The 20,301-nt window shown below is 31.7% G+C and overlaps 1 protein-coding gene across 1 annotated transcript in view; it reads left to right on the top strand.

Moving 5' to 3' along the window:
- The first annotated feature begins 986 nt into the window (after positions 1–986).
- Positions 987–20,301, top strand: part of LOC112682883 — a 28,811-nt gene continuing 9,496 nt past the window's right edge. The window contains exon 1 of the mRNA XM_025553644.1: positions 987–1,150. Coding sequence (XP_025409429.1) covers positions 1,133–1,150 — 18 coding nt within the window. The 5' untranslated portion in view covers positions 987–1,132. The remainder of the gene's footprint in view (positions 1,151–20,301) is intronic.

The following is a 20,301-nucleotide window of genomic DNA, read 5'->3' as shown; positions in this document are numbered from 1 at the left end:
CAGTTAGTGGTTAATGAATTTTAAAACCTTATAAGTTCTGTATATCTATATAGACGAAAAAGAGAATAAAATATATATTTACATTTGATCGGGTCGGATTGATGAAACTAAATGGATTTCCGTGTGATAACTGTGCCTTTGTGAACAAAAAATACGACCTTGCTTCGAGTTCTTACCCTAACATTATACCGATGCCATGTACTAACCGAGAACATTCTTTAGTTTAAGCTGCAGTCGATGAACGCTCGACGTTTCGCGAAAAATAGCAAGCATTTTGCGGTGGCTACGAGTTAGTACGGTTAGAACCAAAGCTTGAGTCCCGTCCTCAGGCTCCGGAACCTAAAGTTATAGTGTGACATTGGGTTCGGTTCGGTTATTGAAACGTCCGAATCGTCCCGGTAACAACTGTTGTTTCCTTACCGACATCCCGGTGGTAAAAATGCCGAGTCGTTGCCGTAGCAGCAGGGGCAGGTTTAAAGGGGTGGCTAAGGGGCATTATCCCCTCCCACTAAGGTAACTATTTTACAAAGCCAAATATTATGATACATTAATAATTATTATAAAATATTTATCGTCAATTGCCATTGATGAATATGATACCTATTTTACATACATTTTTATAAATAAATAGCTTATTTTTATTGTTAATTATATGTGTATACCTATGTTTTTAAAATGGTTTCTGATTAAAATCGATACCAATAACGTAACTATTTAAAATGTGTCACTACTGGGAGAAAAATGACTTTCTTACGAGGGACTCAAAAACATACTGTGTAATTTAAAATTTTATACAGATTTAAAAAACAACTAACTAAATTCTTGAACCTCCGTTAGCCCCTCCCTTGATGAGCGATAAAACCCGCCCCTGCGTAGCAGTGGGTAATATGTTCGACGGATATCGTTCGCAGTAGTAACAACGGCAGTAGAAGTAACGGTTACAACAGTAGTAGTGGTAGTAGTACCAATTATCCGCCTAAAACAGATCGATCGATCGATCGATATTGATAAATCTCGCGTCATCCAGTCCGTTCCGCGCAGCCAACCCGTCCGGTCGCAAACCGCACGCGCACACGCACACCGCTGCCCGAACGGATCTAACTCGCCCAACATGTAACCCGGCCGCACGAACATGGTGCTAATTATCATAGTAAGTACTATATCGGTTTCGATAACTTTTCGCATGCGTTTATTATAAGGCCTTAGTTAACAATGCATCCCGTGTCACTGCATCGGTGTAAGATGCTGTACGACAGAGCGGAACGCGCGTTGATTTCTATGCGTTTTCATAACGTTCCAGCGTGAAGCTCTTTTACCGCCGCAATCGTATTTCGCCTATTTTTCTCGTTTGTTTTTCCAAAAACTGAACGATAATTGAATCATGATATATATATATCCACCGACACAAAGTATTTTCAATTACGTTATGTGTATTATCATCAAACGCTCAGCATTAACATTATATTATTCGTGTTGGCCATTTTGTACTAACGGAGATAGTACGTATATAAAATATTTTATCAAATTCGTCTCTTCGTTGGAAAGGTAGGAAATTTCATTACCTCGTATAAAACGATAGATATTTTTAAATTATAAAAGTTATGAAATTTTGTTATTGAAAATTGTTTTTAAAATTTTGGAATTTTTGACCCTGATAAAATAAATAAAATACCAACTATTAATAATAATAATCATACACTGATTGATTTACTACTCAAATATATCTTTTAGTAAAAATATTAAGATAGTGAGTGAGTAACGGTACCATGTTTGGTCTACCATTTCAAGAAAACTAACTGAAAACTATTATTGATTTGCGTAAAAGTGAAACGGTTAGAAAAACTTATAAAAATTATAGTAAAACCTACAGTCATCAAATATTAATTAAGATCCATCATTTTATTTTTCCTTTATTCATATTCGGTTTTACAAGAAATCCACGATGTAATTCCATATGCTATATTTATGTTCATTATACTGATACTACTCAAGGTTTTGAGCACCCCAATTAGAATTTTTCATCGAATGTCTATCGAGGCTCCTATGGCTTTACGGGACGAAAACGTATGGTAACAAAATATTACGACGGTTTTCGGTATTTTACAGTTTGTTTAGTTTAAAAATAAATAACTTCTCAGGAACCACTAAAAGTCTGTCCAGGACACACAGTTTGAAAATCGTCCATTGTATAGGGGTATTTATATTTGAACTTAAATCTCATATTGTACTGTATTTTTGTGTATAAATGATTTATTTTAAACAAAATTGTGATACGTTTCACACAAGAGCTGTCACAATTTAATTAAAAGCTAGTTTTATTTTTATTTTGTTCACAAATCAGATGCTTGAAACGATATTATCGTACCGAGTTTATTCTCAGAATCATCTTTGGGTCTTGTCTTAAATAACACGAGCAAACTTTTTTTTTATTTGTTTTTTGTTTTTTAATCGAAACGAAGTGGAATTTTCTCGGTACATTATCAATAACGTCAATTTAATTTATTTCTACCGCCTATTACGTCAATTATTTTCACGGATATTATTTATTTTAAACGTTACAAGTATACATAATATTATATTTGTTATTATAAAACATTTAAACCAATTGAAATTATGATTACAAAAAAATTGATATTTATTACAATATGAAGGTTATTAAAAATTAACTCAATTTCCTTTTTGTATATGAAAAATACATTTTTTTTACTCTAGGTTTTTTTTGATCCATTCTAATACATTTAGTACGATACGAATTACAATATTATAATTTAAATACATTATTACAAGTACACTATACACAAATTATAAAATGCCTATTTGTACATTTCATATTTTATAATTGTATAACAATAAATAATTATATAAAACATAAATTGAAATCCCCTTAACTCGAACAAAAATTCCTTTAAATATATTTATGAGTGCGATTCATTAGATTAATTAAATTATGTTACTTTCTCTTAAATTAGTATTATGTATATACAGAAATATTATTGAAAGTTTACGTGATAGCAGTCATCGTTAATCAAAGTTTTACCTTTAAACCCTTCTCTGACCATGATTTATCTAAAATTAAAAACTTCTACAGCGTACTAAAACTTCATTATGTTAACAAAAATCTAACATTTTTGTCATATTTTAATTATAATCACAAAAAGTTATTAAATCAAGCATAAATTTATCTACTTGATAATTTGTAATGGCTATACAATTATACTACAGTATGTGTATATTTATATAATATCTAAGTATATGAAAGTGTATGTCTGTATGCGTAAATGTGCGTAAATACATTAATTATAAAACGCAATTACAGTTTGTTTAGACAATAAAGTCAAATAAAACACGTTCAGTGAACATTTGTGAAAACACGGCTCACATTAAATTCTATGTAACGCGTTTACATGTATTTATTATAATACTTATGTATTATACGCACTGCGTACGAAAACTTATATTTAAATTTAGTTTTAATTGAAAATCAATTTATGAGCAGCAGATAGTTATGAAATCCTTAATATTGAAGACGTGAATTCGAATAAGGTATTTACAATAATGTATAATATATGTGTATAATAATAATATAGTTTTTTACATTTTATTTTTTTTTTCTTTCTCACTGGTGACGGCGTACTCTTTTAAATTTTATAATATATTTATTATCTACGAGATTTTTTCGAGGAAAAAAATACATTAAAGAATTAACTTTATTGCCTGAGAACGAAACGCGTTTCACCGTTGAGCATCGAGAAAAAAAAAACAAAATGTATTCGTTATTAAAATCGTAATCCATTAGGCATAGGGACAAAAATCACTTTTAGATCCGATGAAGGTTTGAACTTGTAAGTCTTCGTTCGCTGTCGTTGATTATACACGCGCCGTGCATTACTACGGATCCCAGAAAAAATGTCACCTAAGCGCAATGTTTTCTATCCCAAAACAAAATAATACACTTAAATAATATAAAGTATCCTTACACCATCTTATACCTGCCCGTCTATTTATATGCCTACGTAGTCCATAGCAGCTGTTCTCCCATCACTGTGTCAGTCTTATTGAGGATCGTATTCAAATCGCGCTGATTTCTTCATCGTCGTTGTCGTCGTCCGCTGTACTCTCGAACGACCCAAATGTCGAGAACTCAAAACGCGTGATGGTAAACCGTAGGCATTGCTTTCGAGGGTTAGAAAACGCACCGAGGGGACCAACGAGTCGTATATATCACGTGAATTTCCAACCGACGGTGAAAAATTTCGCTTATCGTTTTGCTTGATCTACCCCAAAAGCCGTCAAGAGAAACACGAAACGTACTATTATGATTATAAACGTGTTGTATTTGCTCTTGGCGCTTCTAATCTCATGAATCTTTTGAATCGTGAACGAATGTTTAAAAACCTAAACAAATATTAATCATCGTCGACTAACACCGTCCCAATGATGCGTAAGAAAGTTATATGAAATGTATTAATTCGAACTACATAATGTAAATTTCGATACTTTTTTTTAATCTGTAATGTGTAAACAGCAAGTTTTTAAAATGCAATCAGGACCTCAAAGTGGTTACCGAAGTAGAGCCCTTCTTTGTTATTTTACAAAAAAAAAAAAAATGAATAAAAGATAAATAAAAAAAACCATCTATTTTTTTTTCTACTAACAATAAATGTACCTAAAAAAAAGTTATAATAATTGCGTATATTACATTATTATTAAGTGTTAACTTAAATCAACCACACGACGAGCTTTCTATTGTGCAAAAATTATAGGTATTATAGTCCACTGCAACCGCTATATTTACATTCTATTCAGTGACTCAGGAAAAAAAAATTGTTATCATGTTTTCTCCGACATTATGAGAATCACATTTATTTTACGGTTAATTTGTAGAATTTAATTTGTTTATATTACTTTTTCTTTTTTTCGGAATGTTTATGGAGATATTTAGGGTCATTATTTGCGAAGACCCCCCATCGTTGAGGTCTTGTCCAGCTGCCTTTTTGGCATAGCAGGAATTCCGTCGCTGAAAGTACCGTACTCATAGCACCCTTCTCCGTTCAAACCATCGATCTTATGCGACGTCGCCACCCCATTACTGAATCGCATTCTTATGTTTACACGCGTACCGTGTAGATACCACAATAACAACTGTACAGGTCCTATGATTATTATATTACTATTTTCAAACAACATGAAGAGAGCCTTGACATCGCACACCTGAGTCTGATGAACCCTTTGATACGGATGTCCACGCGGAAGGTCACACTTTGAAGCTGTCAACCCGTGGTCACACATCAACGCGCGAACACGGTAATGGCAGTGATCTCCCGTGACAGATTATTTGTTATTCTGTTTTTCAATATTACCGGGCATTTTTACTACGGACAGTTCCGGGGAAATTAACAAACAAACTAATTCAATTTAATCACCGAAAACATGTAAGTCCATTCAAATATTTCCGCAAAAATAATTTTTATTTTAAATAAGCAAGTATAATATGATCACACTTGCGTGTTAAGACTATATCAGTAACTGGGCATGGCCGTTTTCGACCAAAAACGTACCCTTCCCTTTTCGACCAAAACAAAAATTTATATAATACATTTAAAATAATAAAATAATGATTTACAATTTTTTTCAATAAATATTAAACTATTAATATAAAAGAGAAAGATATCTTGTATCTAGTTTTGATCTCTTATCGTAATGAAAATTATTTACATTATTTTTTTTCGAAAAATCGGAACTTTAATTTTAAAAATGTTAGGGCTTTGCCCCAAGGGAAATTATAGTCTGAGCCTAACCTAGTTTTTGTAAAAACCTTGATACTATTACAAATGGGATTATGCTCTGTATGTGAACCTAAAACCTCGCTACGATAGTAAAACCTTGAATCGTCATTAATATATTATAGTAGTTTCCATCATAATCAAACATTGTATATCATTATTTTATTATTTTAAATTTATTATATAATTTTTTTTTTTTTTGGTCGAAAAGTGAATCGGCCGAAAAGGGAAGGGTACGATTTTAGTCGAAAACGGGCTCGCCCCAGTAACTACACCATTACATATTTTATCTGTATAATTATGAGTATCTACTCGGACCAACTTTTTGTGGTTAACCTAACCTAACCAAACGGAACTGGACCCACTTATTCTTCTCTGGAACGAGAATATTACTAGTGGAATTTAATATCAGAAATTCTAAAACTGATCAACTTATTGCAATGCATAATATACTTCTACGTCTTTATGATATTTTATTACTATGTATCCTTCTAACATAAAAATAACATAATAACTCATTTCTCGATACTCTTATTCGTAAAAAAAAACTTTTTTTTTTTTATTGCAGTTTTACTTTCTTATCATTATATCATCAATTTTCTTCAGATAAACGTGTTAAATATTCAACAGTTGGATGCTATGTCAATACGAGCAGTGTAGACATTTAATTATTTCAAGTATAAAAAAAACATAAAAAAAAACTAATCAAACGTTATCCAAGTATAAAATATTATATATTTATTTAATAATACATATATGCAGTATGTACGTACGTGAATATGCAATAGGGTCTTAGTTCGTCGACTTGTCAATTTTATCGCATAATATATATAATTTAAATTGTTTTTTTTTTCTATTTATGTATTTTTTTCTTGTACGAAAATATGCGTGTTTCCTTGACACATTATTCGTTTTTAACGGTTTTTATCTCTAGTGTACCGTGTAAACTAACAGTGTATAATGTGTGTATTGTGATCAGTCGTAAGGTGTTACGCGCGTAAAAACGCCATGAAATTATCGTTTTAGAAAAATTAGGTCGTGTTTTAAGTCATGTCCGCTTTAGTTTCATTATTTGATGGGTATGGAATAACCGCAAACTATTCCGGTAATACCTATATTTATAAATATATATATATATATATATATATGTGTGTAAATTTAAATGATATTTTGATGGTATCCGGTAGTCTTCAAAACTATTCATCCAATCGACATACGGTTTTATTTTAAATTATACAATCTTCTGTATAACATATATTATGCCTAATTAAAATTACTCGAATTGATGAAATAATTATTTACAATAAGTTCATTTATAGCAGTATTAATTAAAAAAATTAACAATAAATGCTACTGCGCAATAAGATAATATGATAATATAATATAAAAAAACATAAAGATATCAAAGAAGCAATCCAGCAATATAACTTTCTACCATATATTAAATATACATATGTATTGAGAAAAATAAATCTTTATCTACGTACATAATCAACAAACAATTAATTTAGTATACCTAGAAGTATTGTAGACTTGTATTATAAGCATGATAAGTATTATAGTCCATTAAACTACAACCAGTACTTGTGTTGATTAATTTTCTAGCTTTGAGTGAAAATTTAAATGTGTTCTATTTATTTATGCCTTAAAAAAATGAATATGTAACTCAAGCGAAATGTACAAAAACCGAATGTAAGATCGCGTCTAATCCGCGTGATGCACGTATAATATAACAAAACGAGATAATAATATATTTCCGAACGTTATACGAAATCTTCCGGTTAGGTAGTATAGCCGAGCAAAGGTGGATAATATGAATTTTTTAATTTTATTATTTTTTTTTTTGATACTATACAGAGCGTTGAGGCCTTTTGCATGCTTCTACCAAGTCTCTCCATCCACTCCAGTCTATCTCGTCTTCCAGTCGTTTTGAATTATCGACATCTAAAATATCCTTCTTCACCCTATCTAACCATCTCAAACGAGGTCTTCCTCTTGTAGTTTTTTTGATAAGACGTTTCTTTTAAAACTTTTGGCAGCTCGCAAAACGTGACCAGTCCACTCCAGACGTTTTTCTTTCAGAAATAATCTAATATTCGGCTTGCTAAATAACATTTCCAGATCTTCATTTTTTCTTCTCTCATCTTCACCATTTTGAAGTCGAGCAGGTTCATAAGTTTTCTGTGGGATTTTCCTTTTTAATTTTTTAATTGCAGGCAAAAAAAAATGTTTGTTATCATGTAATTGATTCATTTCGATCTGCGCATTTTTTACAGTCATTAATAATCTATTGGTACATGAACATTCGTCATGCCGATTGATCTTTGGTCGACAACGAGACGACTGTAATAGACAGTTTAAGAAAAGTTTCTTACAACAATCGGGATCCGTTCAACGTGAGTTACTACAAAATCAAAATACAACAATTTCTACCCCACCCCGCGGCCCCCGACGTACGTACTATCAGTACGAGCACTCTGGAGTAATTGTAATTAGTTACACGGCGGCGTAAGTTTATCGATAATTCAAACGCCATATAAAGCAATTTAACATTAATGGAAAAAAAAAAAAAAATTAAAATATGTTTTGTATCATTAATTTTTTTTTTTTCTATTTAACTTGTTTCGTAAAATGTTTTCATATCATACGTATCCATATTATATAATATTCTATTAACAGTTACAAAAAAATAAATAAATAAAATTTGACGGCAAATTTGAACGCACGTTAAATCTATATATTACAAATATTCTAGTAGTGATATTACATGTTCCTAATTTTTTCCCAGTGCTGCATAATACTTACATTTCAAAAAAACTTGTTATGGATATTCAAAAATTGCATTGTTTCGTTCAATAAAAAAAAAAAACTGTATAACGATCCGAAAAGTCGTGTGTCGATGTTCCGTTTATTTTCATCTCTTCATACAAACAACGAATCGGTAAAAAAATGATCTATTCTACCGAAACCACAACGGTCAACTTTTTCGTATAGTTCGCGTTGTTGTCTTTAGCAAGAAAAATGTCTCGCATATACTTGCCGAGCAAATCACGTTTGTTGTCAATATTGTGATTTATCGCGAAAAAATGGATCAGTAAAAATATTCGCTGCACCCGACTTGAAACGCTGGGCACGCCTATGCATGTACTTTTAGTATAGCAGAATTAGAAAAAGCAACGAAATATTTTTAGCTGTAGTTAAACAACGACTAAGGGTGTACTTTAGTATCTATACTATTCTGTCATTATATTATAGTAATGTTATGCCAAATATTAATCGAACCGCAACTCATTGGTGCTCAGAAAAAAAAATTCAGCCGCAATTAGGATTTTACAGGGTATAGGACTTATAAATAAATATTTTTTTGATAAATTCTAATTTTTAACTTTTTCTTATCTGCGCATGCGCAGTAAAATTTCTTAAAATATATTTTCAATAAATTCAATAAAATTTCATAAACTGTTCAAAATTATTGTCATTATTTTCAACACATGCTTCCATTCGTCTAAGTAGTTCTATTTGTGTAGCTGCTATTATTTGATTTTCGATGAGTTCATTACACGCAATGATTATATTATTTTTCAAATCATCAAGATTAATAAGTGGATTTTCATAAACTACTGTTTTTTAATGTCTCCATAAAAAATAATCCAACGGTGTTATATCAGGTAATCTAGCGAGCCATATGTACCCATCCATTTATTGCTAAAAGTTTGATTAAGGAATTCTTGAACAATAATTGCATAATGGGCGGGAACATCTTGTTGGAAAATGCTTTGAAATATGCGATAAATATGAATTACCTAGTTTAAAACTTTCAATCGTCTTAAAAATGTCAATTTTGAACACATTAAAAAACTGTAAAGATCAAAGTTGCTCAAAAAAAATAGAGTAAACCGAATCCAGTGTCAATAATGGTGGTTCCTATTTAAGAAATTTTTATTTATCTGCGCATGCGCAGATAAAAAAAAGTTAAAAATTAGAATTTATCAAAAACATATGTATTTATAAGTCCTGTACCCTGTAAAAAAAACCCGAATTAAATTCAAGGTCTTGCGTTCAAAATATTTCCTGTTACCTTTAAAATTGAACACACGGTATAGCACACATTTATTTTGTAATTCAAGTAAGGAAAAAAAATAATATATCGCGTTCCGTATTTTAAAAAAAAAAATGTTACCCTTGTGAATATAGTACACGTATAACAGAAAACAAACGGGAAAAGGAAAAGGGAATAAAAAAAACATATTTAAATCAGCTCCCCATATGTCTGTCAGCACTTGCCAATCCTGCGATTTATTTATGCAGATCTTAAGAGAATAATAAAAAATATAGTCATGGTATTTCGTTACCCAAGAGCTTGTGTGTATAACGGCCGTAAACAAACACAAAAATACGCACGCGTATCCGTGTATAGCGGTTCTTTTTTTAAACTAGTCAACTAGACAACACAAATTTCGCCCAGTGAAAATATTTTGTCGCTTAGTTCATTGATTCCCAAACTGTGATGCGCACCTCCCTAGGGAGGCGTAAGACAAATATACATATATATATATATATATATATATATATATATATTGTATATTATATTATCATATATAATATTTATTTTTTAATCGAAAGTACTTTTCTTTTATTAAAATAATAAAAAAAAATGTTGTTTTATTTATTTATGAAAGGCGCGATTAAAGTTTTTTTTTGTTTTGGGGATGCATGAACCAAGAAAGTTTGGGAACCGCTGGCCTAGTTGATAGTATTTCAAAATATTGGACAGAGGAACGAACGTCAAATACTACCATTGTACTATTATTATACATTGACTATTGGGAGAGAAAAAAAAATGGTCTTTCACCCAGTAAAAATTCCTTAAAATATGCACCGATCCATAGTGTACATGAGCACGTGTGTGCAAGCTGGTATGTGTCAGTGGCGCGATTACTGTATATATAGGTATGTAGTAGGTATTATTTTTCGTACACACATTGTACGGCAGACGAAAACAAGCTCTAAAAATATTTTAATCGACGTGAATAATAAAAAAACATTACCCGAAAACTATGTAAAACATAAATGTAAACAATATCGCGATACTACATCGCCATTTCGTGCAAACGAAGGTGAAGCAGCTATCGAATTGTTGTTATAAGACGTATTATGTATACATCCCCCTCCCCCAAGTCAAATCGAATTATAACCACACCACTGATGTTGCGTACGCGTGTGTGCCTGCGCGTGTTTTACATAAAAAAAAAAGGAGAGTTCCGGTCTAGAATTCCTTTACTCGGTTTATGCATGATTAGACGGATGACGTGCAAGCGTTTCCGTAATTTACAAAATGTATAGGCGCGGACTTCTGATTAATTTCCTACACTATTTTATCCGTTTACACAACTGCTATAAAAACTACGCTGTACCAATAGTATTGAATAGGTATACGCTACCAATGTATATACAGTACGTCATAATATATTATTTTTGTATCCGAAGAGCGAACACTGTGCATCACAGTTTACGTTTATCTGGTCTATTCGTCCAAGTGTGACTGGAAATATTGATGCGGCTTTCACTGCGAGTGGCTTTTAGTCCCCAATCCGATTTCTGTTCTTTTAGAATCACCGTTATAGCTATCGACTGCACTCGATGGCATATATCACTAGAATGATGATTATTATTTTTTTGTTTTTTGGTTTTGCTTCTTACTATTCGTGTACAAAGTTTCTGAAATTTGCGTTCAAATGTATTTCTGTAAAAAATGTACTTGTACATAAAAAAATTAAGAACAAACTTTTTTGATCTCGTTATGGAATTTTTTTTATAAGTGTCGAAATAACGCTAATTCTCTCCGGGGATGACAGAAATCTTCTCTGCTACCTAACTGAATACTAATAACACGGGAATATTGAATACAGTTTTATTTGCATTAAACGACAATCCAACATTAGGCAGTGATATTTACGATAACTGTTACGGCTAATTTATAGTAATTGTATTCATGGAATTATAAAGTACTGTATCTATACAACAATGCTATTCATCAAAATATTACATTAAATTTCTATTGTTAATCCGATGAAATTTAATAACTTTAATTTATCTGTTTCGTTTTATAAAAAAAAAAAAAAAAAAAATCAGCTTAGCTTGACTTTCTCTTTTTTCGTTAAACATAATTATAGTATTATTATACATGCGCTAATCGATGATTATTATAATTTTCTAATTTTCATTAAATGCGGTTAGAAGAGCAAAGATGCGTGCGCACATTGCACGGGTGACCTGTAAAAGTACCGCCACTGATGACGATAGTCGAAGGTTGAAACGCACCGAATCCGTGACCGGAACTTGTCATCCGGTCGATCAAAAGTTGGACACATCAAAGTCACGTAATTCATTTAATCAAATTGATTATGTGCTTTGGAGTAATTAGTTATGCGATATGACAAGGAAATTGTTTTATTCGCTGTTCAGCATCCGTGTTCATTGAAATCGTATAACATTATGTCTTGATTAACGTTCGTGAATAACATTTTTAAATCGCATATATATGTTCAAAATTCCATACCTGTACGATTGTACATAAAATGTGCTCGTGTACTGATTTGTGTACCGAAATAATGACGCTTGGGTATTAATTCATTTCATAACAATGACATTTCATAACGAAACAATTGAACGTTCATGCGTGCGGGTTTATTCGAGCCCTGCAGTTTTTGTGACAAACCGTAATCAAACGACATTCAATTGACATTCAACCGAGACGCGTTCAAACGCAATGAAAAAATGATTCATTAAAGTTACAAATACAGTTTGGTAAAATATGGTAAATGAACAACATTTTTTATTGGTAATCTATTTTTCATTCAAACAACATTCTATACGCACTGGTATAGAGTGAAAATTATCATATCAAATCTTTTGAAATTTTGAGGAAATATACTCATTGATATGTACAGGTGCACTAAAAAAATATGTTTTGAAAATCAAATTCATAAGGGGCGAAACATCCTTAACTCCGAGCTCGATGCATATTTTCTTTTTTACGTTTCTTTTTTTTTTTCAACAATAATTACCGATTCAGATATGTGTAAGATGAATAAAAAAAAAAATAGATAGCATTAGAGTATATAACGATTAGGCGCTTTTTCAACCCAAATGTTTTCTCAAATCAATATATTATTTGCTGTAATCAAAAACTGTTAAAAATATCTTCCGGACGATACTGATTAATTCAACTGTTGTATACAATAATATTATCAAATCAATGTAGGTACGAGTATGTACAGTATGTGTTGTTTTACTTATGGTTTTCGTATCGATATGTTGGCAATGTTTTATGAACACTTTTATATAGTCGAATTATAAAACGAAATACCTACCCTATAGTGTTGCGATAAGGTCGGTGGTGACTTTAAGTAACGATATTATTATTGACGAGGGGTGGTAGTCGTCAATAACGGAATTGGCGACTTGATCTTGATGAATGCCAAGCGTCGACGTTTATTTTTCGCCAATATGCCAAAACTATACATTGTACGCTTCGACGAGCGAGAGCAATCGTCACGACCCTTTCACAGCACCCTCTCCGCGCACCGGCAACAGTTTATGGTTCCCCCACCGTTCAAAGTATTTTTTCCAGTCTTACCCACTAAATGCGATCAGCGAACTGACCGAAAAAAAAATTATCTGACCACACGAGCAATGAAACTATAAATCCATTTCAGTTCAAGCGTTTCCGTACGTTCGATCGAGACGAAAACCCCGAAAAATAATCACCACATCAACGTCTTTGGAGACGTTATCGTGAAAAACGATTCAACGGTCAATACCATGGTTATAGCACCGTCGTTTGCGCATGCGATAAACGCGCGCGTGTTCGCTAAACGATTTTCCTTCCGGTTTGCAAATCAATCAGTAGTGACTACATCGAACGTTAGCCGTTAACCCTCGCCCACCGTACCGCTGCCCGATATTTACGAATAATTACCAATTTGTTCCACGTTTTACCCGCGCGCACGCACTTTTATCATCGACCGAGCGAATGCAACGCAAAACTGTTAATTGGAGTAAATACTATTATTGTACCGACATCAATATTAGTTGACCTCATCGTCGTTACGTTATTTCGACAGATGGTTAAATTGCAATTTGATGATTTTTTTCTTACGCGCGGCCGTTCACGAATCAAACGTGGCGAACGACATCTCGTTATTACGTGTCTTTGTCATAAAATCGCGATATCATTTTTTTCCCCCTTCAAATAATATTAAACTTTCCAACCTAACCTATACCTATTCCAATTGTCAACCTGCGTTACTTGTTTTTTCTATGCTAGTATAGACATGCGCTGTGATAATTAAAATTATTATAATAATGTCCAACGATATTTTTTCCTCAACAATTGTCGTAAGAAACTCAATATCGATTTATGTAGTTTTAGTATGTATTTACATAAATTTATATGGCTAACACTTCATATAGAATTACTTTGATGGAATTGGATCTAAGTATTCGACCATTAAAAATATCTCAAATATTTTTTGGTTAACCGATAGTCAATGATTTCAGTGATATGAAAAAGAGTACTGACTTATTACCAATTAAAACTCTGTTGTTCTAATTATAATATATATTTAATTTGTTAATTTTAATAACTATACATAGTACATAGTAACCTGCACACAGTGGTCCGAAAATGAAAATAGTTGACCAAAAATGATTTTTTTGGGTTTCAAAAAATTAAAATTTTTCTTTTGTATATATATTTTTTTTTTTTACAGAACTTAAGTTATACAACTGTATAAAAATAATAGCATAATTTATATATATTCATGGATAAATAAAACATTTAAAATAGATAAAATGTATTATTTTAACAAATACTGCGATTTTTGGTTCATAATAATTTGTCCCCACCAAATAAAATAAAAATCAACCAAAATGTTTTCGTTTGATATATATATATATATATATAATATATGAATTACTGATATTATTTAACGATCCAATTATCATATAACAAGTATTATCGACCCGTAATAGTAGTGGAAATATATACATTTCTAAATATTACAAAGATAAATTCATATGTTTTTAAAGTCTATAAAATTAATGTTTTCACCGAGCTTCACAGATATATTGGTATCATCTAATTAACCATCTATTGAACAAAAATGTGTAATATTTAGCTGCGCATTTTTGTGCAATTCGTTGTAGTAAGCAGTTGAATTTTGGTGAGTCAATCATTTTATTGTGAACAAATTTTATTTATAAAATAAAAAAAATTAAAAATATGGCTTTAATTCCTAAAATTACACAAATGATAGTAGTGATGAATATTCAAAACAATATAATTTACATAAATTAACTATTTTTAAATATATCGTAATAAAAAATATTTAAAAAGGAATAATATTATATTATTTTATGATTATCATTAAAAATATTTTATTCCCCATAAAACAGAATTATATTGTATACTTTTTTATTGCTTCATAATTACAAAAAAATCAATTAAAAATGAAAATATTATTTAATTAATTTATAGTACATTATTTTTAACTAGTTTTAAAAAAATTAGATTTTTGGCCAACTATTTTCATTTTTGGACCACTCTGCTGCGCATTTATATATAATAATTTGCCATTCCCTACCATATTTATATGCAATAAAAACACTTAAGTTCCTATCACGCTTCATATCTTATCTGTAAAACGAAGATCCATTTAATATTCTTTCTAGCTATTAATTCTATGAACCAGACATATTTTTGTTATTAAATTTGCTACTGTTTTAAAATACCCGTTTTGTGTTATGCCCCCTCATTTACTCGAACGATTGCTACTGTCGAGGAAGGTTTTTGTTGATATTATACCTGTAAGCTCATGTCAGAAATCAGAAAACGGAAATCGCAGCTAAAACATATATCGGGACGAAAGGACCCTTTTATATAAATAAAAATCAAAATTACAAATTTAAAAACTTAATACTAAAAATATTAAAAATTAATATTACCAGATAAGTACTTCGCTGGTGATGAAGCCAAGGTTTCGATGCCGGCGAGAGGTGCGTAAACGACGGAAATAAATACATTTTTTTCGACGACGAACAAAAAAAAAAATAAAAAAATAATTAACAACGACGCGACACCATGCGCACGGTAGTGGTACGCGCGGGGCACCGAAAGCGCAACCGATAAAATTTATCTAATGACAGCGGTGCAAGTTCATTAGTGCACACTACCATGGTATACCAGCTCCACGGAATAAAAAAAGACCGTACTTATCCGATAATACCGCCGTGGTCAATGGAACACGACAATCAGACTTTAGACTGTATTAAGTTAATTTTAGATGTATTCGTGTGTTTTCATTATTCGTTTTTTCCCTAGTTACCTAGACTAAATCTTCAGATCAGATAGTACTTCAAGGTTTGTAGCGTTATTATTAAGTCAATTGGATTTCTGTGACTTTTTAGAAATCCATTGTTAGAACCAGAGTAAATATAATAGCCATGGATACAGAAATTAATATATTTGTGTTATAGTTATAGTTGATTAAATTGGATCGCATGGTAATAAGCTTTAAAACAATCCCTGGGTAAAGCGTATACAGGGGTGACTTTTGGGTAAGGAGATTTAGTCGTCCTAAAATAATATCGGTGGCTTTCTCGGAATGTTGCGTTTTCTTTGTATTTATTTAATATTATCATCGATTGCGCTTAAGAAAACCTTAAGAGGATTTTGCTTACGGGTTAGTGAAAATAAATACGAAAAAACCAAACGCGAATGTAAAAGATAAATATATTTACGTTGTGTCGCGGTGAAAGGGTAAGGGATGGCAAAACTCCTTCGCGTGGAAGGACATCTGACGATGAACAAATAAAAGCCTCTGTGTATCCTATTACATCGCTCCACTCCCAGGTCAAAACAATAATTTGCGGGGACAGGTGTCCCCGAATAATCAAGACGTAACCGCGCATTGGGTGAACCGGCAAGCACATGTATTATTTCAACGGATATACAACATCCAATACGGTCCCGGACGGTAAAAAACGAAATAAAAACGAGCGTCGTCAAAACATTGCACGAAGTCATAGAACAGTTACAAAATGTGATTTACGTTCTCTAAGTTTATTTCGTACAATATTATTTCAATATTTTATAGCGTTAATGTTTTCATAGGAATACAGCGTCGTCGTAACATTATGATTTACTGGGCGCATTTAAGGAGCATTTATCGCAAAATCATTATCATTATCATTGTTTATTTACCGATTCCGGATTTGATGACCGGTCTCGTGTTCGATAAACGTTTGCGTTATCTGTACGAAATGTCATATTCGTCGGGTGAAAAGCACAAACGAAAAACGAAAAATCACTACCGCCGATTTGGTTGTCGCGAACAACTCGTGGAAAAGTCATAGCGAAAGTCTTAGATGCATAGGTTTATCAACAATAACCGAAAACCGATCGGTCGATTCAATAAATTCGACCAAGGAGGTTGTACTCCGAATTCACGACAACGGTTACGTTCAGCGGCGGATCTAGAATATTTTGACAGAGGGGGCACAATAATCATTCTTGTAAAATTTATTTTTATATTATAACAATCGGAAAAAAGCGATAACACCGGCAGTCCGACGCATGGTGATATGCTGGGAGTTCCAGAGTCCGACAATAGAAAAATACGATATTAAAAGTAACTATTAAAGACCGTAGAGTTATACTAAGATATTTACTAATGTCAAGTTCAAATTATTTAAATTATAGTGTACATAAAAAAAAATTATTCAAATAAAACATTTAAGAGAGCTATAAAAATATAAAAATTTCCCCCGTCATTTTTTTTAGATAAACAACTTACGTTGTTAGATAAACGGTTACACTTTGATCGTTTGTGTTGTGTGCGCAAGACACGTCCGTGTCGATGCGTGTCCGTACGTAAATCGCGTGTACTCGACGATACTGTCAACGATTCGGCGCGTCATTCTTCCGTCAGCGATTTCTTTGTCTCGGGACGCCGGTCGACCGATTGACGAGCGATCTCGGCCGTATTATGTTCTAGACACATCAGTAATTAGCACAACACTATTATTCATCTTAACGAAATTTCCAACAACGAAATCCGTAACCCCTTCCCCGGGGTTCACTGCAGTGTACATAACGATCAACACTCCATGTCGTCTTCGAACCGGTGTACAGCTGTTTCTCCAGGACTCCTGGACGCGAGTACCTATGTGATAAATACCGTTCGCGATGTTCATAATAATACGAAATATTACGTAGTAATGTTGTATAACGATATAGTTTTTTTTTTCTTTCTAATTTTTTCTAATTTTCTGACATTTCCAACGTGTTTACCGAAAGAAAATGTTTAACAGTTTGGTTTTTGTCTTACGAAACCGAAATACTCAATAAGATATAATAACGATATCGTGCGATACGCGATGCATACATGTATAGTATACATTGTATACGGGGTAGTGCTCTGCACGGTCCGTTATTTTCAGGACCAAACCGGACTTCAAATTTTACCAGGGGACCGAAGTCGGACCGGACCACACTTAAACGTTAATCAAAGGCCAAATATTGGACCAAACCGACGGCTTCATGTTATTTTTAGACCGGACCGGACCAGTAATTAAATAACATTTAATAAAGTAGACCGTGAACCGGACTGTCGGTTTGATCTTAAAACATTTTCAACCGGTCCGTGAGATTCAGTCTGTATTAGCCCAGACCGTACCATATGATGCGTTTAGTATTACACTGGACCGGACTACCCGACTTTGTAGATAAATATTTACCTAAAGTTGTAGGTTATTTATCGTTTTATTTGTTCACATAACAATATCTGTATTTAGATTTTAAGTATCATGATTGGGATCGGACTGAAAATAATGCGTTTGATCTAAGGACTGGACCAAACCGACGATTTAATAGTTTTTGTATGTTAGGACTGTACTACACCGGACCGGACTGATTAAGATCGGACTATGCAGAGCACTAGTATACGGTATAATTTGTTAAACAAACGCAAATACTTAATATTTTTGATGGCACATGAATGTTTTTAAAAGTTCCAACTATCAAATCCGGGCATTAGAATCGGAAAAGGTTCACTGCCCCGGATATATGATGCATCATGTTCCGTGCGTATAAATTAATATATTACGCACATGTAGTGGTATTGTACTCAACAAATTGCCATGGCATAAAACCAGGGATAGAAAACGTTTACGTTTTTTGTTTATTGATTAAAATATCGTTTTTTTTAACGGTTTTAAAAACGTTATTTTTCTTTAATGTTTCCAAATAACGTTTTTGATCATTTTTTTTTTATATATATTCTTATTTCTTATACCTAACTTATAATAGTTATAATAAATATTCAATATACTGAATTAAGGAATGCACTTAAGTTATAATTATTTATTCTTAATATTAAAAATTTAAATTTCAAATCAAAATTATAATTTATATTTTTTATAAAAATAATAAAATTCAAAATTTTAAATTAAAACGTTTTTTTTTTTTTTAAAGTGTATTGGTAAAGAATAAATACTAAAGGGTCGGTAAAGACGTAAAGTAAAACACTCAGATTTCTATAAAGTCGTGTTATTGTTACAATTAACTATAATAGCAAATTGGATAATGAGTAGGCAGGGCCTCTACACACGATTTCGGGGCCCCACACTAAATGGTTGTCCGAGCCTTTTATAAAACTTCCAAAAATACAATTTACTATTTATATATAAATATAACAATTTTAGGAATAACATTTGTTTTTTCATTATACCAATTCAAATTTAAAATTCATAAGTATTTCAACATTTTTACTTCGTTTGTCTATTTTATTTTTTTATTACAATATTATTTAAATTAAAAAAGAAAAAACAAGTATATTTTAATTTATATTTAATATATTTTTTTTAAGTTAAAATTTTATTTTGCGGGCTTTGAGCTCAGCGAACTCGGTAATGATATCGTCAAAATTGAATTTCGAAGCCAATTCATTCATTTCTAGGTAATCATTGGTTAATACCCATTTTGAACTATCAAAATAACTATATATGTATAAAATATTAATTTATAATATTATTTAATGTAAAATAAGTATTTCTACTAAAATTTCAAAAATTAAAAATAAATTTCAACGGGCCCACGGGCCCTGAAAATAGCAGGCCCCTGTACTCAAAGTCCATCAGCCCCCCTTGTGGGGGCCCTGTGAGTAGATATAATAAATTATAAAACAAAATCAATTCCTAATGCAACTGCTAAAATCAATTGATAATAATCAGTGGCGTATTAGAGGACAGGCTAAAAGGCTTATAGCCTAGGGCGACTTTTTTGGAAGGGCGGTTTTTTTTTTATAGAATTAAGGGTTATTATTAACTTATTAGGTATATTTATTTTAATATATTTTTTTTATATTTATCATATGAACACAAATAAAAAAATTTTAAAAAGTTATAATAATATATTAATATGTACATTGTATGATGCATACTTATAGGCTATAAT

This window comes from Sipha flava, unplaced genomic scaffold, assembly GCF_003268045.1.
Source record: "Sipha flava isolate LNK unplaced genomic scaffold, YSA_version1 213_pilon_pilon, whole genome shotgun sequence".
NCBI lineage: Eukaryota > Metazoa > Arthropoda > Insecta > Hemiptera > Aphididae > Sipha > Sipha flava.
This window is presented reverse-complemented; position numbering and strand designations above follow the sequence as displayed.